The sequence below is a fragment of the Pholcus phalangioides genome, unplaced genomic scaffold (assembly GCF_987345545.1).
Source record: "Pholcus phalangioides strain wild (caught in Gottingen) unplaced genomic scaffold, Ppha-v1.0 ptg000003l_1, whole genome shotgun sequence".
In the NCBI taxonomy this organism is placed as follows: domain Eukaryota; kingdom Metazoa; phylum Arthropoda; class Arachnida; order Araneae; family Pholcidae; genus Pholcus; species Pholcus phalangioides.
Genome location: NW_028301596.1, coordinates 1648534 through 1672095, shown reverse-complemented (window position 1 = coordinate 1672095; position 23562 = coordinate 1648534). Strand labels below are relative to the sequence as shown.

General features: G+C 38.5%; 1 protein-coding gene across 1 annotated transcript in view; it reads right to left on the bottom strand.

Annotated features, from left to right (window-relative positions):
* LOC149087879 (long-chain-fatty-acid--CoA ligase 5-like) overlaps positions 1-23297 on the bottom strand; it is a 42307-nt gene extending 19010 nt beyond the window's left edge. The window contains exons 1-14 of the mRNA XM_089242262.1: positions 22906-23297; positions 18525-18645; positions 16459-16526; positions 13480-13581; positions 11339-11438; positions 10389-10561; positions 10009-10041; positions 8847-8898; positions 6130-6203; positions 5952-6023; positions 5721-5855; positions 4192-4274; positions 1078-1228; positions 79-148 (exon numbers count right to left, since the gene is read on the bottom strand). Coding sequence (XP_089098388.1) covers positions 79-148; positions 1078-1228; positions 4192-4274; positions 5721-5855; positions 5952-6023; positions 6130-6203; positions 8847-8898; positions 10009-10041; positions 10389-10561; positions 11339-11438; positions 13480-13581; positions 16459-16526; positions 18525-18645; positions 22906-23067 — 1396 coding nt within the window. The 5' untranslated portion in view covers positions 23068-23297. The remainder of the gene's footprint in view (positions 1-78; positions 149-1077; positions 1229-4191; positions 4275-5720; positions 5856-5951; positions 6024-6129; positions 6204-8846; positions 8899-10008; positions 10042-10388; positions 10562-11338; positions 11439-13479; positions 13582-16458; positions 16527-18524; positions 18646-22905) is intronic.
* Between the last annotated feature and the right edge of the window lie 265 nt (positions 23298-23562).

Below are 23562 nucleotides of genomic sequence, written 5' to 3'. Positions count from 1 at the left end.
GTATGGATGAAAATGCCACATTCCTTCTACACCATTCCATATTCACGTATGCAAAATCTTTACAAAGAAAATACTCACCACCACTTGTCTCAAAAGGCAAAGTCATCACTGCCGCTAGAACTTCTGTCTGGCCGTAAGCTTCGAACATCTAGAAACAAAATCACGAATCAGTTTTGACTGGCTGATAAATACCAAGAAATCCCTAATGAATAATGACAATATACGGAAAAATACAAGTATACGAATACAAAAAAAAATTACAAATGTACAAAACTTGCATATTTGTATTTTTGTACTTGTATTAACATGTACAAAAAATATAAATGCATTTAATTTCTGAAAAAAAAACCAATTCAATGTCATGCCCCCCTCCTCCTGTGTAAGCGCTTGAGTCCCGTATGGGGCCGTTCAAGTATTACGTAAGCAAATTTTTAGCCATTTTTGACCCCCCCCCCCCTTGTCAGCAAAAGTCAGCAAAACGCTGACACCCCCCTTGTCAGCGAAATCACCATCAGCTCTGCCCCTCTGAATCAAACTCATATTTTCATAAAGGGTGATTGATGACGTAAGCATTATCCAAACACCCCCCCCCCGTCACCAAAAGTCAGCAAATCGGAAACCCCTCCCCCCCCCCATCGATGATGACGTAATACTTGAACGGCCCCTATGTATGGGACGGCCAGCAACTTCCAGTCCCTCCGCCAATGTTTTCTTCGCGTCGGCGCCTCTAGCATACTCCAGTCCAGGACGAACTAAGCCCCTGAAAAGTGGAAGAATGACTTGAGGATAACGTGAAGAGACCCTGGTAAGAAGGAGGCCAAGCATTCTATTCGATTTTTTTTACCACCGCCGTACAATGCTCAGCAAACCTAAGCCGATCGCCAATGACAATTCCGATATCGATGGCCTTTTTCGAGATCATTCATCAATATGACTCGTGGAAGGATTGTATTTTAGGATTTAAAAGGATTCCTCAAACTTGACCCATCAGCAGCGCCCCTTTCCCCAATCGACGCTCATCCGCGGGTCTATCGTGTTGTTAGATCAATAAATCAGTGAAGAGGCTTCAACACTTACATAACAACCAGAAGTACACCTGAAGAACCTGATGACATCTTTGGATATTGGCGCAGATGTCGTAACGGCCGCAAACACGTTCCCACCAAGAGCATCCTGAATTTTCTTCAAAATTAATTTGTCCCAGATGGTGTCTTTACGAACGATGCCCCTAAATTAAATCAAGATAAAAGTAAGTACGATGAAAACGGGAAAAAGTGCCGAATAGCACAATCTCCTGCCGTATATTATATTTTACGGTAAATGCGATAAAAAACCTGATTATAAATAATAGTGGGTTGGTATGCATAATTGCCAAGCATTTTGGTGTACGTTATAAATTTTCCAAAATTTATCACTTTTACTGGCGATTATGAAGAGTACCCAAGAGCGTCGTTGGTAAATTTAATAAAAAAAATATCACTTTTACCGGTGATTATACATAATACCCAAGCATCACGTCGTTGGTAAACATGATAAATCGTATATCTATTCTATAATATAAAATCACAAACAAACTCGAAAAGGGCCTGTTGCTAAGCAACCGAGTGACGGAAGTGGGTGAAATTTTTGAGTGACGGAAATCTGTTACGGAAGTCGGTTTCGATTCATATATCGATATTCACATTCATATATCGTACATTCATATTCATATATCGATATGATATCATATATCGATATTGGGTCGATATTCACATATCGGGACCCATTTAACCCATCGGGACCATGTTATGTGCATGTACCAAGAGGCTCCTACATCCTACAGCAGAGCCCTTAGGCTGGAATTTAGATTTCGAGCCCCCAAACCAGCTTTTCAGGGGGCCCTCTGTGATTAATTTATAGTGTGAAAAATCAAAAAGTGATAAGAATAGTTGTGGCCCCTGTCAGCCCTTCCTTTGTGGGGGGGGGGAGGTCCATGCCGAGAGGTATATATATGTATAATATACACACACAACAGCAGTGCTCCCAACACAGGGTCGGGGTACCCGGGAAAGATTTCACGTATAAGTAAAAAGTTTTCATTTCCAGGGGCCCTTGATGGATCTCATTGTTTTCTTGCTGCTTTAACGTTGAAAAATTTCGATAGCGGAAGCAAAAGATATATCCAGTCTGGGGCCCCACCAAAAGTATGCGAATTGGTGTCCCGGGTAATTGGTTGGGGGTCCTGGATTTTATTCGTTGGTAAAACGAATACAAATGAAAATTTTTCATGGTACTCGCTCCGTGGGATGGCCGACAAGCTTCCAAGTCGGGGGCCCCATGTTTACAGGTTTCATTTTGGGGGCCCTGGATTTTATTCGTTAGTAAAACGAATACAAATGAAAATTTTTCATGGCACTCGTTCCGGGGGATGACCGACAAGCTTCCAAGTCGGGGGGCCCCATGTTTACAGGTTTGATTTTGGGGGCCCTGGATGAATCTCATTCTTTTCTGTTGTAGAATTTGCCACAGCCGAAACCCGAGATATAGCCAGTCTGGGGCCCCACCAAAAGTATGCGAATTGGTGTTCCCGCTACTGGATGTGGGGCCCTGGATTTTATTCGTTGTAAAATTGATAAAAATGAAAAATTCTCACAGGGGCTTGTCCGACAAGCTTGCAGGTCAGGGCTTCATGGAAATGTTGGCAGGTTGTAATTCGGTGCTCCTTAATGTATCTCATTGATTTTTGTGGTTTAACATTGTAAAATTTGCAACACATCGGTAGCCCAAGATATATCCAGTGTGGCGCCCCACTGAAATTCAGCGAATTGAATCTGGGGATACTTGATGAATCTCATTTGTTTTTTGTTGCTTTATTATTATTTTCATTAAAATTCGCTTCTTCAGTAGGCTGGTGCTTTCACACGTCCCTTTCCCCTTTTCCATAGCACGCTGATGAAGTGGGACGAAATAAACAAGATATGTCCGGGAGAGAAGTGGGGGGGGGGGTTGGCCGCCAAAGGCGGCAGAGCCCCCCTAGTATACTATATATTCGTTCCAATATGTATTGAAGGAATTTTTTGTCAAACCGGTGACCGAAAAAGAGTACTACATCTTTATCCGAGGATGATGTCGCTCTCCGCTATCCATACAAAGGTTTTTAACAGTTGGTTGATGAGAAGATGAATTTTTGGAAAGAGAAGAAAATTCACGTGCTCCTGCGGGGAATCGAACCCACGTCCTTCCATTTTCCAGGTGAACACCTTAGACCACCGGTTCTCAACCTTTTCAAGCCCGCGGCCCGGTTTCATTCATTTGTGAGAGTCGAAGGCCCGGTCAAAGACACGACCAACGGAAAATGAATGAGGAAATATGAAATGGCTAATCATTCGCGGCGCGGTATGAATGATATCAGGGCCCAGTACGGCCGCGGCCCGGTGGTTGAGAAACACTGCCTTAGACCACTCGACCAATCCATCTATTACTTTTTTATTCTGAATTTTCAAATATCAAAGTATACGAAATAAATGCTTATATATGCGCTGCGACTATTTGAAACATCTGTGTCTTGTACTTTGTTAGTGCATCTTATATACAGTGTCTCCCCCATAAATTTTAAATCATTTAAAAATTCATAAAAATTGAAGGAATTTGTACATTTGATTGCTCTTTTTACGAATAAGTTATTTTTCTCCGAAAGGGAATTATTTTTGGTACCCGCGGCTCCCTTGCCCGATTCGTCTGCGGCTCCCCAGAATAGAGAGTTTGGTAGATACCTTCCCCTTATAAATGTACCACTTTAAAGCATAAATACGCACGCAAATCGATTTCTACAGCTAGCCGCGATGCCCCTAGGAACCGCGACTCACACTTTGAGAAACACTGGATTAAACGGGAAGATTAAAGTCCCGTTTTAGAATAGAATAATATAAAAAAGAAATGGTACGATTGAAACATTTTGCAACCAATTATGTGGGAAAGAAAAACAGTTGTCCCGTTTTACCACTCGTTTATCATACGCCCTATTCAACTAGATGATCACCGTACTTTGAAACGGGACTTTTTCCGATATAGTTATCATTCAGTTATTGATATCAGAAGTCCCGATGTGATCACATTAAGCGACGTGGACTGTATCACATTCGTAATAAGGTCATGCATCAATATAAATCAGTCATGTAAAAATATAAGATTCACGCTTGAGAAAATAATTACTTTCTTAATAGTTTTTCTTTGCGTGACATCGCGAGATTCAGCAAGAAACGCTTCAATCTCTTCGTCTTGACGTCCTCCATCACCTGAAAATTCGAAAAAATTGTTTTATAAGTCCCACGTCTGACTCGATCAATGAATAATAATAATCGTTCTCTCTCCGAGTTTTTAAGACCTGGATCACATTGCAGTAAACAAAGGGTGCTCAACCCTTCAAGGGAGTGCGGGCGGGCCAGTTCATTGATTTCAAAACATGTCGCGGGCCATTTAAGTGATCTGTACATGTGTCACGGATCGCTTAAAAGCTCTGGAACTGTGCTACGGGTCACTTGAATGATCTGGGAATGTGCTGTTGGTAACTTGAGTGATCTAGAACCACCATTAGACATCAATTTAAAAAATGCTCAAAATGTGTTCAGAAATATGTGTTCCCTTTACCAGTTTTGAGAGGGAAAATACAATGCGTGGGAAAAATTAAAAAAAAAAATCTAAATTTTTATACGGTCCCCCTTATCCTCCAACTTCCAATTGAAAAGTTGTTGCCCTCTGTTTCTCCCGAGACCAGCAAAACAAATTCTACGTTTCTAAGTGGAACATTTGCAGATATATTCGAATTCAAAAAATCGGAGAAAAGTTGGGGGAAGAACCGCATAAACTAACGGAAAATGCTTCTTTCCGTCATTTATACTGTTCCCCCCCCCCCAACTTTTCTCCAATTTTTGAATTCAGATATCTCGGTGAATATTGCAATCACCTGGAATTTAATTTGTTGTGCTCATGAGAGACGGAACAACAACCGACACGTGACGTTTGCGCCCGACTCAACGTACGCGTTCCGGAAGAATAGTCCGAGCTCCGGATAGACTAAATTACTCAACGATGTGACGTCACTTAGGGGTACTGTGGCGACAACGTCCACCACTGGATGGCGCTGTTCGCGTAACAGGGAAAAGAGCGCCTGCGCGATGGAGGGACTGGACCTGCGTTTGGCGCTTTAACCAATTAGAACTTAGAGAGCAGGAGCATGGGCGGAGATACGGGGGGGAGTGGGGGGGATGCCCCCCCCCCCAACGTCAAAGGTGAAGTTGACTGATCTAATGTATAAATGCATATATGAATTGACATCATCATCGTGCTCCCCCCCCCCCAGCCTTCCAAGTCTATCTCCGCCTATGAACAGGAGGTACAAACAAAATAAAGAGAAATCTATATTTTTTATAAACACACTGTTTTCAGTCTCGAAACCGGTACAGAGTGATTTCTGAACACATTTTGAGTATATTTTTTTAAACTAGAACCCACATCCCTCCACGACGAACGGTTGATGAAATAACGGTCGCATCAGGACATACAGGGCACCCTGTGTAGAGAAGTTGGTATGGACGTGAATATCCCGCAAAATACAGGTCATACGATCATCACGCATCTCTTGCGGCAGAAATGGCGCACATCGCATCTGGCCCCGCGGACTGAAAGGGTTGTGCAACCCTCGTTTACCGTATTCATGTATTTATTGTGTTTAATAAACGCACCTTAGAATAGAATGCATTCATCAGCTTTGGAACGAGAGGCAGGTGAGTAGGCTTCAGACTCTGTATCTCGTCGAACAATTTTTTGATATCGCCATTGTAGAGGGCAGTCCTCCGAGCAAAGTACATGCTCGCAACCTGATGGGAAAGACACAGAGTAATAAAGAAACACGATTCAACGAAAATGGGAGGAAAAAGAAGAAAACATAGAATGTGAATGTAATCAATACAAACCAAATTGATCATTTCGTAGATATGAGCTGGCGGAAAGTACGAAAAGAAAGTCCCTCCGAAGGCTCCTGCAGGCTACGAGAGAGATGAATATTTAAATATAATTTCTTGTTGAGAGAAAGCTGCGAATCATTATTTCGGTAGGGGGGGGTTAAGAAATTATTAAAAAAATGCAACTCACCCCATAGCCAATTTTTAAGGATGACAAGCACGCTATCATGTTGCGATGAGTAAGCATAACTCCCTTCGGTGTACCTAGGAAAATATACGGTTAAAAAGCAGGGCTGGTAGGTTTTTGACGGTTTCAACCAGTGATTCTCTCCCAACGTGGGTGTTAACGCCCCCCCCCCCCACACCCGGGGTGGTGGAATGTCCCAGGGGGCGGTAGAAGCTACGGGAATAGCATAGGATTCTATAGGTTAGATTGCGTTGGGAGATAAAAATTTCTGAAGGGGGCGATGGGACAGAAGAGGTTGGGAAATTATGGTTTAAACCAGAGGGTTTCAACCTTTTTCCAGTCGCGAGCACTGCCAGTATCCACCATCAAAAGAAGAGCACCCTTACAGCAAGTTTAACATACGAATGCATGAAATGACGATTATTTCAATCTTTGAATACAATTCCTCTATAGTGTTTGATTGGAACCTTGATCAAGTGCTCGCGAGCACGAAATCAGACATGAGCATCGAGTATTCTGGGTACTTCAGGGAGAACCGTAGTGCTTGCGAGCAACGGGTTGATGTTTGGTTTAAACTGTCACGTCGAAAACGATCAAAAACCTCAAATATTGATTTTTAATTTTAAAAATTCCCGTTGGAAATACACGGATCGCTTGCATGTAATGTTTAAAAGTCACTACATTATACAAAGAATAAGTACTTAATATGATTGTAAAATAAGTTTCTGCTCTCTACAGAATCATTTTGGACAATATATGAGTATTTGTTCATGTTATGTATACAATTTGAATAGCGCATAACATAAAAGCTGAAGGAAAAGCTATGGAACTATTTCATATTCTTAAATTCAACATGGTTCTCCAAAATGTCTTCAACTGCTTGTATGTGTGTGTATTCGTATAAAGTATCTGCTGTACTCTTTTCATATAACACATAGGTGTGTTTGAAAAGGTATCTTACACCATGTATGTAATGTAGTGTGATTTATGTTATTATAAATTATCTAAATCGTAGTTTCCCCAACCTTTTTTCACCCATCTCCCCTTTCTTCAGAAAATTGTTTCTCCCATCGCCCCCCCCCTCCCAACGCAATCTAGCCCATAAAATCCTATGTTATGAGTTACTTACCCCGACCCGGCAGTGGATTCATACGGGGGTTCCCCGAAGGGGGCATTTATTTTCTCAATCAAAAAAAATATATACATTCTATATCACCGGAGCACCATTGGTCCGAGATTAACAATGCACCTTACAAAACTCGGGCAACACCATTAACAATCCGCGAGCAGGAATTTGGTGCTCCCGATTACCACTTTTCAATCTATTTGTTTCTCTCGGGAACATTTCACTGTGTTCCTAAGTACCTTTGCACTGCCAAGTCCATTATACCAGAAAGAAGGGTTCTTGTGTTTTGGTTTTTAATCAGTGCCGTAATTGGAATGTTAGTGCTTGTGAAGTTCATCTTTTTTCTCTGGCTTTCCCAATATTCGCATTGATATATAAGATGTTGGGTGGTGCCACTATCTTTGTTGCAGAAAATGCACATCGGGGACTTTCCATGAAACCTAGCTAGAGCAATTCCTGTGGCACCATGTTGCGTGAGTAATTGATTTATATAAAAGTCTCCTTGAATTCTTGTTGTGCTAATCTTAGGGAAGATAGCAACAAAGGAAGGGTCACATATGCTATCATCCCAATATTCTTGCCACTCTTTGAGGATGTCTTTCTTGATAACTTGTCGAAAATATGATTTTGTATATTTGTTGTTGATGTCTACTTCATCCTTTTGCGTGGCTTGTTTTGCTCTTGTATCAGTATAGTCATTTTTAATGTTCTCGTAGTGTGCTTTAACCCAATGTAGTTTTGTATTAAATTTTTTAAAAATCTTCTGCATTATGAGCACTCTGTTGTTTTTGTAATTTGGATTACCGATTGCACATAAAGTTGATTTTGAATCTGTATATATGTGGGCCTCATATATTTTATTTCCAAGGATATGTTTTGCACATTATATATTGCCAATAATTCTGCCAAAAAGACGGTACTATTGTCTGACAATCTGTACATTTTTTCCAATGTTCTTTTGTTTTCATGATAGTACGTGTACGCACAGCCCACTCTGCTTAACATTTTAAAATCCTATGTTATACTCATAGCTTCTACCGCTCCCCTGGAACATTCCATTGCCCCCAGGAGGCGTTAACGCGCCGGTTGGGGATCACTGATCTAAATAATCATCGACATTTAAAACGATACCCTTGAAATTCTTCATCATTTTATCAACATATTGCGTTCAAAGTAATATCCAAAAGCATTCATTTAGGTTTTTGACGGTTTTCGCGACAGTTTTGACGGCTGTTAAGCCGGTTTTTGACGTCAAAAACCCAACCTTGTTAAAAAGTATTCCATGCAAAATATTTAGAGAAAATTGTGCAACATGCTACAAAGAATAATAGAATTTATAGTAACAATAACTCACATAACTAGCTCGAAAAATTGAAAATGAAATGAATTTCTATTAAACATATTTCAAGATTCAAAATTGCAATAAAAAGTTGGATCGATTCTAAGAAATCAATTACAGTTAAATTTTTTTTGATGAAATTAAAGTTTACAAAATACTGATCAGAATAACATTTTAAAAGAAATAATTTACTGAATACTTTTATTATTTATTATAAAAATTTCAGTGAAATAATAGAACTAAACAAGCACGAACCTGTTGTGCCGCTTGTGTAAGGAATGCACCAAAGATCTTCCGGTTTGGGTAACTTTTGAAAAAATAAATTAGAAATCAAATAATTTCTTGAATAAAAAATTATAGTACATACACTAGAAGTCCGTTATAACGACAGTTCACAATCACGCAAAAAATTGCTGTTATAACGGACTTTTCGTTATATAAGCGAATTTTTTTTGTAACATCGGCTCTTTGACAATAAGCTGCAAATTACTCTTTATATCGGGTTTGATAAAACCAGCATATAATCTGGTAAGCGCTCTGGTAATTACATTCCTGCGCGTTCAATATAATTTTATTCCCAAAATTATCTCGCAGCAATATTTTGACAGAAAAACAATTTATAATTATTTTTCCCACACGTGTAATTACAATACAAAGACATAACACAAAAACAACAGAGCACATAAACTACATACAACTGAATACAAAGGTATGATCTCCCAAGGGAACTATGTCCGTCCATGTGGCACACATCCATGAAAATCATACTAAAAGTTTCTCGTGGCAACACATCGTTTTATACATACATGGTGATGATATGTATGTGTACATGCCACTGCCAAAGCTCGAATTGCTGCCAATTCACGACGGGGCCGGCCACTATGCGAATTGGCCAAAGTCTGAATTGCAGAAATGATTCGGACTTTTGTCGGCTATTTCGAAAAGTGGCTGGAGATCCCTGACTAAAGCTCGATGTGCTGATGTAAGACTGCCCCGTTAGGAGACAAATTAATTATTTTTTAAATCGCCAATGTGGTGATGCATGGCCATGTATAGTATCTGTATTGGATTAGCTCCATGTGACGAGAGGAAAAAAAGTGAATATTTTTAGAAAAAAAATATAAAAATAATTGCACAAACAGTTTTTCCTGCCAAATTTTGCAGAAAAAAAAATGATTACCGCATAGTGACTGTGGTTCGATGGGTCGCCACAACAAACGCGAACATAATTATCACGAAAAAATACGCCAAGTTGACGATCCCGAATCATGTCTTTGTTATCGTACTTTGGCGAGGGATCACTGGCCACTTCGCGAACTGGCCGGTCTCGTCGCGAATTGGCCAAGTTCGGGATTTGGGAGTAACAAACATTTTTTTGGGGAACACAATGGAAATTTATATTAAAAAAACTACTTACTATCGGATTTTTCCTGTTCATTTTTCCATTTCTCTGCAATAATAATAAATACATTTTGTATGTATGTCAAAAAGCGTTTATTAGTAATTTTACAATTTTCACACGGATTATTTATGATTGATTATGACAATGGAAAAGTTGATTTAGGCGGGAAAAACATTATCCTTCTTGAAAAATAATTATGATTCGAAAAATAATTTTAAATATACTATATATATAAAAATTAGCTAATAATCCGGATTTTTTTATTCGAATTTACGGTATCATGGAGACATTTCAAGAATTTCAGGAGTCAAAAATTTTTAAAAATTAAAAAGAAAAACAATATGAAGACAAATGTTAAGTAATATTTTCAGATAAATATATTGAAAAATAATTACTTCTAATTCATCGAACGTCAGAATTCTTATCCCGTTCTGTTTCGCTATTTTCAAGGCTTCATCAGGGATTTGATCCATAGACACCAAAGTATTTAAGCAAGGAAAGCGATTTACCGAGATCAAGATGGACATCAGGTTCTTGGCATCATTTGATATCACAAATTTAAGTTTTCCTAGTAGAAAAGTATTATTTTTTTTTAAGCGATTATGAACTACAATATCTAAATTTTTATGAACTACAATATCTAAATTTTTATGAACTACAATATCTAAATTTTTATGAACTACAATATCTAAATTTTTATGAACTACAATATCTAAATTTTTATGAACTACAATATCTAAATTTTTATGAACTACAATATCTAAATTTTTATGAACTACAATATCTAAATTTTTATGAACTACAATATCTAAATCATAAGTAATTTTATAGGGTTTATGTGATATCACCTCAAATTAATGCAAAGTAGTTGTCTCTAAAAAAGGAGTTTATATTTTCCAAAAAAATACGAAACTTTTTGAAAATTGGAAAAAAAAAATTGAGTGTTTAAATTGGTTTTTTTTTTAATTTAAAAATGTTATTTTTTCAAATTTCTCTCAAACTTTTTAAATTTCAAGTTTTTTTTAAATAATTCTTTTTTTTATCTTAAAAAATTTTTAATTCTTTTTTTCAATTTGATTTAAAAAGTTTAAATAATCTTTTTTCTTAATTTGTTAAATTTCTTTGAAAGTATTTTAATAATCTTTTTCTTAATTTGTTAAATAAAAAAAAAATTAAATTCTTTTTTCAAATTTGTTTAAAAAATTCAAATATATATAATATTTCAAATTTGTTATTGATAAATTTATTTAGTTTGTGTATAGATATAGGCAGAGATGGATAAAACGACTCATCTCTGTTGTTAGGCTATTTCCTGATGAAATCAAAATGAATATAATGATTATACCTTCGGCTATAATACTGCATATATTTTCTGTCCCAATGCTCCCAAATATTGGAACGATGACGAAGGAATATCCAGCACATCCCCAGATTGTAAGGTTGTACTGAAACATAAGGAGAAAATGTTCAAATTTCGAAAGGCAAAAAAATTTCTGATGACAATTCATTGACGATCTGAAGTTTCATTTCTGACGACCCCTTACATATGCGCTGACCATATGTCACTGTTTTCCGGGGTATTTTTTGTTTTCCTTAGTAAATCCTATCCCAAAAGCACTTTTCGGAACGCTTGTTTCGGTTTCAAGTAGGCAAAAATTGACTTTTAACGATATTGTTTTTTTTTGAAAATATGTAAATATTTGTGGCGGAATTTCGCCACTCGTGCCACCAAAACTCTATATAAACTAATCGTTGCTATGTTCTAATGATTTCCTTCGCACAACCTTATCTATCCGTTGTAAGCCCCAAATTTCTGTTTGCGTTATGAGGCTAGTAATATTTAATGTCTAATATGTTATTTTAGTTTTCCAACATTTACAATCGTTAATAAATTTGAAGTAATTAACCTTCAGAGTAGCCCATTTTTAAGAAGAATCATTTCAGTTAAGGAGTCAGATAGCGAATAAACATGCACACCACCGGTCACTAATTTATTGTTTTTTGATGTACTTGGTTTTTCTTATGCAAGATGGAAGTGTAGGGAGGTGCTCGCGTTTTGATTTTCGTGTACAGGGTGATTAAGACAGAATCGACCGGTTTGAAAATGATTCTACGCTTGGAATCGGACATTAACAAAAATTTATTATAAAGACACTTAGACATTTTCTCCCCTGATATTTGCATATACTACATATCATTCAGTATTTTTAATTTTTCAGAAATTCACAATTTGGAAAATCGGGTGATTCTCTGAGTCACCCTATATAATATTAACTTTATGTATTGATTATTGTACAAGTAGAATTTGATAATATTACATTGTATGATACATGGTAATTAGCTCAGCTGAGTAAAGACATTTTAGAGTTTGACATTTTTAAATTAAAAATAAATTTATTTGGATGTATTTATTGCGAAAAATCTCTCGTGACCCATCCCCCAGTTCATTGACAACCCCCAGGGGATCGCGACCCACACTTTGGGAACAACTTCGATAAAAGTATAAAGAATAATACTGCAAATCATAATTTCCTGCATACTATACGTTTAAAATCTTCGAACTTTCTCTGCAGGGCGGATTATAAACCGCTGGGTCTTATCTGCCGATTATTTTTTCTGAGAAGTCGGAATAGAAATAAATACTTAAAAAAAAATTAATCTAATTTTTGTCTTTTTTACGAACAGATTTATGATGTTCTCCCAGATTCTTCTCTATATAACGTAGATGTGAACGGAAAAACTGCCATTGTTTTCTATTCAAAAACGTGACACAAACCTTTTTACATTTCTTATAATTTAATTATCAATGAATGAACTTTTTCACAAGTGGACTATACGATATTTTCCCTCAAAGTAATGAAATGCGCACCTGTACATTATTTGCAAAATAAATGCAAGTTATATTGAAAATTAATTTAGCGGAATTTCTTACAATAGCGGAGGCTAAAGCCATTTTAGATATGAATAGATATTTTCGTAGAGCTTTAAAAAGGGCTAAAATAAGGGAATACGAAGTTAATAAAGAACCGAACATTGCCAAATATTTGTTTGTCCAATTTTTCGAAATTTTACATAAATTTAACAAAATTAGCTCACAAATAATTTTATGGTAACCAATCTCACGTATTCCCTATAACCTATTCTTTGAATTAAAATACGTAAAATATTATTTTGATTGAAAGAGCGAGACGGCTTTTCCTCGGCCCAATACATGAAGGAAAATGCTTTAGCATAGCATAGAGAAGAATGTCAAACTCGGGAAGAAGAGTCATCTGGCTTCCGCCGGTCGTGTCTCCAGTGGTGTATATGGTAGGGACTTGCCCGGTTTGGGCAAGAGAACCCGAGTTCGATTCCCGGCGGAGATCAGATGGCTCTTCTTTCCGAGTTCACCTCAGCATAATATCCGAAAAAGGTCTACTTCCTTGAACGTTTTGGTTGTCCCAGATATTTAAGTATTTACTGTAAATTGTAATCATTGTTACGCACCTCCAGTCTGTTGGTCGCGATGACTCCTACAAGAGTATCCTTCTTCGGTTCTAGACCTAAATGTATCAGCCCGGATCCAACATCTTGCGCTCGTTGAATTACCTTGTCGAAGAGGAAAAAAGGTGGAAAAAAAGTTTAAGGACAACCGAAAAACTTTCATATTTTGAAAACTTGTGCTCGTAGATGTGTGGAAATTTCCGAGAAATAACTAAAATTGAAACTAAACTTGTTCAGTTAAAAATAATTTACTGGCTGCTTCTCTCAGGAAAAAAAAATTAAATTATAGGAAAGGTCAAAACCTGGAAAAAATATATGAACACACAATTACAAAATTATGCGCAAAAAAATTATTTCAATCAAAAGAGAAAAATTTTTTCCCCATTACATTTATAATTTTTTCGGGATGTCCATTGATAGAGATAACCCATAAATTTATTGTTGTGTAACCGTCTTTTAAGCTTGTTTGATCACTGCAATAAGATTATGATTGTTTCGTACCGTGCACCATTTCTATGCGCTTCATGAGTCGAAATTGCGCACAAGTGCTCTATAGGACTAAGAAAAGGACTTCTCAATCACCAGTCGAGGGGCTCCAGTGAATTGGCCCCAAATTAGACTTCGAAACATGTATAGGAGCATTATCCCGTTGAAACAAAACCAAACGTAATAAAAAGTAAACGAGCTAAGAATAATGAGAGCTGCCCCAGAAAATATGAATTCCGTCGAAACTCTCCGTCTTGGATACGCCTATATTTCCAAAATATGGCTCTCTATCATTGCAAAATTCAGTGATATTTATTGCTATCGAGTCAATCTAAATTGCTTCTCATAAAAGGAAACGTCCTCATCCGACACCGGCTGCTCTAGTTAGTGTTGTCTCATCCCACTTAGCATTGAAAGTTTTTTTGGCCAATTCCCGTCGCTTTTATCTGCGCTGTTTTGTAAGGAGGAGGTTTGCGAAGAATTGGAATTTCTTTTCCCGAAGTCGGAAAACGCGTGTCCTTAAACTTTTTTCCAGGTCCCCCCCCCCCCCAGTTTTATTATAATTTAAACAACTTTACTCTGAAAATGCGCAGCACCCATCAAAATTATTTTCAGTAGAAAATGCACTTGTAGTATGAATGCACGTGTAGCTGTACGGAGGTTTCAACAACTGGCTGTTGCGAAGATATATTTTGGAAAGAGAAAATTCAACTGCCCCTGCAGGGAATCGAACCCACGTCCTTTCACTTTCCGGGTGAACGCTCTAGACCACTAGACTACAGAGCCACCGAATCTCTCAATATTATCATATTGAAATCTATCATATTGATACATCAATATTATGATAGATTTCAATATGATAATATTGATGTATCATATTGATATATCAATATTATCATAAACTGAAGAGCCAAAAAAACTGGTACAGGCATGCGTATGCAGAGATATGTAACCAATCAGAGTATGGCGCTTCGGTCGGCAATGCCTATATAACACAAGTGTCTGGCATAGTTGTTAGATCGGTTACTGCTGCTACAATTGCAGATTATCGAGGTTTAAGTGATTTTGAACGGGGTGTTATAGTCGGCGCACGAGAGATGGGACATAGCATCTCCGAGGTAGCGATGAAATTTGGATTTTCACGTACGACCATTTCACGAGTGTACCGTGAATCCGGTAAAAAATTAAATCGACGACATCGCTGCGGCCGGAAAAAGATCATGCATGAACGGGACCAACGACGACTGACGAGAATCATTAAACGGGACAGACGTGCAACCCTTCCGCAAATTGCTACAGATTTCAATGCTGGGTCATCAACAAGTGTCAGCGTGCGAACCATTCAACGAAACATCATCGATATGGGCTTTCGGAGCCGAAGGCCCACTCGTGTACTCTTGATGACTGCACGACACAAAGCTTTACGCCTCGCCTGGGCCCGACAACACCGACATTGGACTGTTGAGGACTGGAAACACGTTGCCTGGTCTGACGAGTCTCGGTTCCAATTGCTTCGAGCTGATGGACGTGTACGGGTATGGAGACAACCTGATGAATCCATGGACCCTACATGTCCCTACAACAGGGGACTGTTCAAGCTGGTGGAGGCTCTGTGATGGTATGGGGCGTGTGCAGTTGGCGTGATATGGGACCCCTGATACGACTCTGGGAGGTGACAGGTACGTAAGCATCCTGTCTGATCGCCTGCACCCATTCATGTCCATTGTACATTCCGACGGACTTGGACAATTTCAGCAGGACAATGCGACACCCCACACGTCCAGAATTGCTACAAAGTGGCTCCAGGAACACTCTTCTGACTTTAGACACTTCACTGGCCACCTAAATCCCCAGACATGTACATTATTGAACATATCTGGGATGCCTTGCAACGTGCTGTTCAGAAGAGATCTCCACCCCCTCTTACTCCTACGGATTTATGGACAGCCCTGCAGGATTCATGGTGTCAGTTACCTCCAGCACTACTTCAGACATTAGTCGAGTCCATGCCACGTTGTGTTGCGGCACTTCTGCGTGCTCGCGGGGGCCCTACACGATATTAGGCAGGTGTACCACTTTTTTTGGTTCTGCAGTGTATATATATCAATTCTATCTCTGAATATTATTAATCTTATTGAGAGATTCGGTGCCTCTGTAGTCTAGTGCGTTCTAGTAAAGTGAAAAGACGTGGGTTCGATTCCCCGCAGGGGCAGTCGAATTTTCTCTTTGCAAACTATATCTTCGCAACAGCCAGTTGTAAAAACCTTCGTATGGTAGCGGAGAGTGACGCCATCCTTGTATACGTATATAGCTGTTCAGAAAATTTTCATGCATCTAGAAGCACGAGTTTTCAAGACGTGGCGGTTTTTTGGTTGTCCTTCAACTTTTTTCCACCACCTTCATGAAGACTTTCATGAAGTGTGTGTGGTACAAATACGTTTTTTAAAAATATTTCATGCATTTCATAATATCAACTGTTGTTATAAGAATCATCACCTGACTGTATTTCAACCACTTGTACTCTCCAGGTAAGTCTGTTTTAACTCCCAAGCAATCTCCATCATCTATAGAAAACAAAAATTTCCAATCAGAGATGTGCTACTTATGGTGGCTCTAGTAAAACATCACTCAAACTTTACGTCCGTACATGAAATTGATAATATGCAAGGCCATACGGAATCCTCAGAGTCCGGGTTCTTAACCTATGGGTCGCGACAGAAACTTGGGTCACTGGGGGGGGGGGACTCCTGAGATAGGTCGTAAAAATTCACTTTACGATCCAGTTATTGATCCGTTTGCTGTGATATTGGTTTCGGGAAGGGGGCGACTTAACGATTTTGGTGGCCAGTACTGGGACCATGACATTTTTGGGATCCTCTTGTGAGCCATGATTTTGCGTACAGTATTTCTATAAAGAGAAGTTGGCACCTAAAAAGGTACATTGTTATTACAGAATGCACAGGAATATTGAAAAATGTCTATACACAAATATGAACATAATAACAAAATTCATGTAAATTTGAAATTGAGATCGAAACCAATGAAGGAAATAATAAATACTAATCATTGATGGAAAACTAATAAGAAATAAGTTCAAAATTAATGAAAATTCAGAATTTATGAAAGCAATATAATTTCAGAAAATTATTATTTGTAAAAAGCATGTTTTGGCCCGATGAGCCAATTTAGCATGTGTAATTGAGCGAGTAGTTTTTCCTTGTTACAGCTAAGTGGGGCCTTCGCACAAAGCCGTTTGAAAGTTAATGATCGCTTAATGCGTCAATTCGCTCTCAATTTCGATATGCATGATTTTTTCCTTAACACTTAATTATGATGTCCTATTTTGCAATAAAATATTTAATACGTTCGCGCGCTGCTCATCTCTGTTTTCCGCATCATCATCGGCACCCCGATAAAAGCAATAATTTCAGAAATCGATGAAAGAAATAATCTCAGAATCGATGAAAGAAATAATCTCAGAATCGATGAAATAAATAATCTCAGAATCGATGAAATAAATAATCTCAGAATCGATGAAATAAATAATCTCAGAATCGATGAAATAAATAATCTCAGAATCGATGAAATAAATAATCTCAGAATCGATGAAATAAATAATTTCAGAATTGATGGAAATTCACAGGTGATGAAAAAAATAATTCCAGAATTGAAAATTCAGAATTTATGAATGATATAATTTCAGAATTCCTCGGATAAAGAGCATCGTGGTCCTCCAGGAAAAGTGAAATGTTTGAGGCTCTACCTGGCTAGAAATGCTAGATCGTACCAAATTACATGTCTGAAACGCATTATTATGGGACCACGATAACCAAAGTAAACATTCCAAAAATCATTGTTGAGACTCAGGAATCATTGCTATTCGAAAGTTTTTTGGTGTTTTTCCCAGTTCTAATTTTTTCTTTCTCTGTCTCCAAGTTTGTACGAGACACTCAATTAAGTATGAACATCAATAAATTCTCAAAAATCATAGTTTTTCCAATATTTTCTCACGATTATTAAACGAACACACCCATCCGCATGGAGTGCAGTCGCGAACTAAGTAGCGTGTAAGGTCGCTATGTCGTTGGACTCCATGTCGGCTGTTGTCGCTGGCGTAGCTTGCCGCATGTTGTCGTTTCCAGTGGACGACCGGCCTAATAACTCACCCACAAATATAACTAGTTTGATTTGCTAAACGACTAATAGGCAAAAATATTTGAAGAATGTTTCCCCCCCACCCATGCCGGAAACATGAATGTGCCAATTTCAAAAAATTAGGAATTGATGTTTGAATGTTTACTTTACCCATGTTACTCTATATATGTAATTTTCCTAAAATGCTTCGTAACACATTTTTCAAGAAGAGGGGAAACATATTCGCGTTTCTGGATAAACTTAGATAACAAAGTAAGTGATGCAATCAGCTGATAAATCCAAAAAAAAGTGAAAATTTGCACATTCATGGTCTCTGACATGAAGAGCGGGGGGGGGGGGGGACGATATCATCAAGGAACAGTGTAGATAATAAAATATAGGTATCACTTTCTATAAAAATTCATTACTTGTCGTTTTTAGGCCACACTGAAGAACATCATACACCACCGATATGTTTTCACCTGGTACTTTATGCACAGTAGTTTGTGGATCGTCAATCAGCTGAGAAGCTCTGATTCTCTCCACACCCTGGAAGGATACATAAATCAGCAACGCTTAATATTAACCACCTCTTTCTAAGTGGCATATATATTGACGAGATATCTCGTCTCCTTAACAGCCTCTTATTTTAGCATTGATAACAACAGATATTTCGTAAAGTTGATTTTTCTCAATGGAACACTTTTCCTCATACCCCTTACTTTACACCCGCTGAAAATCGGGAAAAAGTCTACTTCTTTAAAAAATTAGTGGCGTTTTGAAAAGGTTTAGCGACTTCTTTTTCCCAAAAATTTATTCATTACATAAGGAATGAATTATCCCGGTACGGTCAAGCTCCTATACCTGGGACAATTTTGAACTTTGCAATGAAAAATCAACCGGTCAATAAAACATCAAAATTAAAAGAAAATACCTACATTCTTAAGGGTGTCTAAGGCGCTTTGTTATGATAACTTGAACATTTTAGGCTGAAATTTAGTACCCGTTTATTCTCGAATTTTAACTTCAATCGTCCGGCTAGTGCAGTGATTCTCACAAGCCGGGCTCTGGTATCAATCAAACCGGACCGTGCGTAATTCACACACACATATCGTTTACATTTACTTTCCATTGGTTCTGTTAATGACCGGACCTTCCACTCAAAAATAAAATACTCAACCGGGCTACGGGCTTCCGAAGGTTGAGAGCCACTGGGCTAATGGACATTGTTTATTGCTATAATAGCGATTTTCGAGCTCAATTCAATTGAATGTTAGTTAATGTCACACACGGGTGACTCATTATTTTTTCACTTATTCATTTGAGCATAATTTTTGAACTAACATGCTATTCATTCAACCAAACTAACAAAACCAGGTTTTTTTCTTCTATATATTTATATGCTATAAAATAATATTAGGTGGGGGAACAAAGTTCTTGCCAGAAATTTATTGCTTGGAGAAAGAAGGTACTGAGAAAAAAAAAAGCAGCAAGAAATACCTTTTCGGAAGAAAGTCACAGAAGATTATTGCCACGGTGATTCCACCAGACGGACGATATGACTATCTTGTGTGCGCGTCAGTGTGCGTATGGCGACCTTTTTTGCCCTACCACCGGGCAATTTCCAGCTGGGTCGTCGAGGGGAATGTCCATAGTAGAAACAGTATCTCCTACTGTTCTGGCACTTGCAGTGGACTCTAGTAAGACGGAATTTATCGTGGTTGCAGCCGTGGAGTTTGGATTTCCAGTGTACCCAAATGATGTGACGAATTTTAGAATTTTCAACAGACATTTTATGCGTCCCGTATTACACCTAAAAGTTGCAAACAATGAACAAAAATGTTGCGTACTACTAGAACACACTTTAAGGTTTCCAATACGATCGCGATTATTCAAATTAGACTGTAAACACGACTACGGCAGCTCGTCTGGCGCGACCTATCATTTCTGGCAAGAACTTTGTTCCCACACACGCACAACCTATAACATTTATTCACGTTCCTTAAATAGCTATTTCTTCATGCAATTCGAAGCTCTCGCCGATGCAAAAATAAAGGTAAAATGGACTAATTTGAAAGAATCGGATACAGCGGAGAATCTATGTCTGAACTTGAAGATCATACGATCAGTGAATCAGGAAATAATGTTTCAAATACTGATTTGTGCGATAAATATAATGGGAAAAAGTTTCAGTTAAAATTTCAATACTTCGCGGAGGAGCAAATGATAAAAATATGACGTGAAAGTTACAGGTTTCAGCAAAATGTCGCTCCAAGTGCTTTGCGTTATCTCTCAAGTGGCTGCTTTGATAAAAATGCCGTGAAATAAGGCACAGCACACAGAGATTGCATCAGCTGCAACTCTAAATATTTGGAGGTAAAATCGAATAGATAACTGTATCCTGTATTATTTCTAGCGAAAATTGTACAGTGGACAGGAAATTAGTTAACATGTAGGAATTGCTGCCTTCGAAATCGATAAAAAGATCTAGGGTATTTTTAGAATTTTATAGGGTATATACAGTACATATATGTATATATTTATAGGGTATATTTTACAATTTTTTTTAGGGTATATTTTACAATTTTTTTTAGGGTATTATAACAATTTTCATAGCCAAAATATCATAGAGCCGAATTCGTACACAGTAAACATATCGGGGTAAAAACTTTAAAAAACAGACGATTCATTACTGGGCCGAAGGCCTATCACCCACCCCGCTTCATAGGTCGGGGGAGCATGACATTTCGTGCATATTATAGTCAGACCCGATATAACGTCACTACTGGAGACCGACTTCACAAGCAAGGCAACTAAAAACAAGACCAAACATGCTATTTGTACAAGGAGAACTAACCTTTTAAAAGCTGACCTTATAAGAGAGGTGACATTAAAGGTACTAGACATTATACCGAATTCTTACTGCGTGATGTTCGCGTGTTGAAAACAAAAGTCATTGTTGTTCAAGCAGTACTTCATGCAAAAACCCACACAAACATTACTTGTTTTTAATACGCAAACATTACACAGCAAGAACTCGGTAGAATGTCTACCACCTTTATCGTCATCTCACTTATAAGGTCAGTTTTTAAAAATCTAGTTCTTTTTGTACAAATGACATGTATTACTTGTTTTTAGTCGTCTTCTTTTCTATTTTCTATCGTCCATTTCTATTCTGTCTCCAGGAGTTACGTTATACCGGGGTCTGACTGCACGAGATGTCATGCTCTCCCACATATAAAAGGGGGTTGGGTCCGTGTGGTTCAGTAGCAGTTCATACGGCATTTTTATTATCTACAAAAAAATAAAAGGTAACTCGAATTGCAATTAGTTAACGCCATTAATAGTCCAATTTTAATGAACAAATTAAAAATACGTTGGATTTATGTATAACTGTTATGAAGGGTTGAAGTTCTCGGTTGTTTTTCAATAACAAACAAGCATTAAAGTTAGAACAAACTAGTCGGGTCATATTGACCCGAGCTTTAAGGTAAAACCGAACAGTACACCAGGGATAAAAAATATCGTTGTAGAGGGATCTATCGCGGTTATCGTTGTATTGTGAGGAGTTCAACATGACACTATATAGGCAATTCCAAACAATATTTGAAAAAATATGTATCGTTATACCGAGTATCGTTGTAGCGAGGTTTCACTTGTATTTAAAAACCAGTTCTCACACACTTGTACTGTAATGTTGTAATCGTAGGGTAGTTATACACAGCCTCTATACTTCAAAAGCAGTGTTTTTCAAACTTTTTCCAGCCTGTGCCCCACCCCCTCACCATATTTTCATTTCGTGGCTCCCCAGTCTTTATCCACCTCCAATTGAATTTAACCAAAACTAAATTTACAATGAAAAAAATAATTATAAATAAGATCGATCGGTCTCTCGGGGCATAATGGGCCTGGGTCAGGCACGGATTCAGAAAATAGGGGATGATCATCCCTTCCTACAGCCGAATTACGTACAAGGAAAACGCAGTTGGACAAAATACGGTATGTCCAAAATGAACCTACAAGACCGATCGAACCTCCCGACGCATCACTTTGGGTTTCACACCTACCCTGGAGTAGAGCTCACTCTCTCAGTAAGCTTTCTTCTTGTTGGTGGGGGGGGGGGGGTGTGTTACGCATGGGCCGTCTCAACATCGGGGGACCTAGAGGCAAATTGATGTCATGGGATCCCATCAATGCCGTAACTATGCAACAGGTGCACCCGCACAGGGCCCACTTGGAAGGGGGCATAATGAGTCTAAATGGGCCAGAAAGGGCCTAAATACAATTTCTTGCACGGGGCACAGGAATGGCTCTAGTTACGGCACCGGATTCCCCATAATTACTCGGAAGTAGCAGCTTATATGCTTATGTTTGGAACTCACTACCAGATCTCAGTCTATAGACTCCCCCCCCCCCCATCGATATGAGCGTCCAGGTCATCTCCACATGGAGCCCATAAGTTAAGATGACCCGGGTTCTCTACAGGATTCTGAAAGCAGCATATTTTCCCCATCATATTTCCCTTGAAAGTTTTATATCTCTTCACAGCTCTCTTATGACTTCTCGTGGCTCCCCCGTCATCTGTTTCTCACCCGCGGGTCCCCCCTTAGAATATCACAAGACCGTAAGTGGGCCAGCTGGCCGCAGGATGAGAACCATTGCGTTAAAGTACCGCCAGTGGTGAAAGAGTTAAAAGACACGTATGTAACTCGAAATCATTAATTAACCACACTAGGAACGCATCAAGTTACAGATCCATCGCAATATGAAATAACTGGAATCATATTAGGAAATGAAATTGATACTCACGGGAAGTATAACGGATTGTTTTTGGTGGTTGACGAGCCTATCAATTCGGTACGGATGAGCTTCTCGGATGATCCCATCGTGAGTATGTGCATGAGCCACGCACAGACGGATATTGACGCATTTGAGCAATTTATAATGGAGAACCGAAAATCTTCGCAACATCGTGTTGTTTTTTTTTTTTAATGTCTAGACCGGAGAGAGATAGCGCAAGCTGCAACACATTCCCTCATATATAGGCCAATGATGCAGCATGTTTTTTTCTTTCTTATACTTTGAACTATTAGAAATGACGGATATTATTATCAGCTGCCGGCACAATTCCCTCTGTTGCATTCATTCATTTATTTTCCGGATCGCATCGTTCTCTCACAGCCTTGACTATTATTTACTTTATCGCGCCGACCTTGAACCTGGATGTAATCAGACAAACATTGGTAGCTCGATCGAACGAAATAGCATACGGTGGCGTCATCTCTTGATGATTTTCTCAGCTGAAGGCTGTGTGTGGGGGTGAGAAAATATATTTTCTTTTGGGATAGATCAGAGTGATTCCCAACGTGGGTGTTAACGCCCCCTGGGGGGACGGGACGGAATGTTTCAGGGGGCGGTAGAAGTTACGGGTACAACATAGGATCCTATGGGTTAGATTGCGTTGGG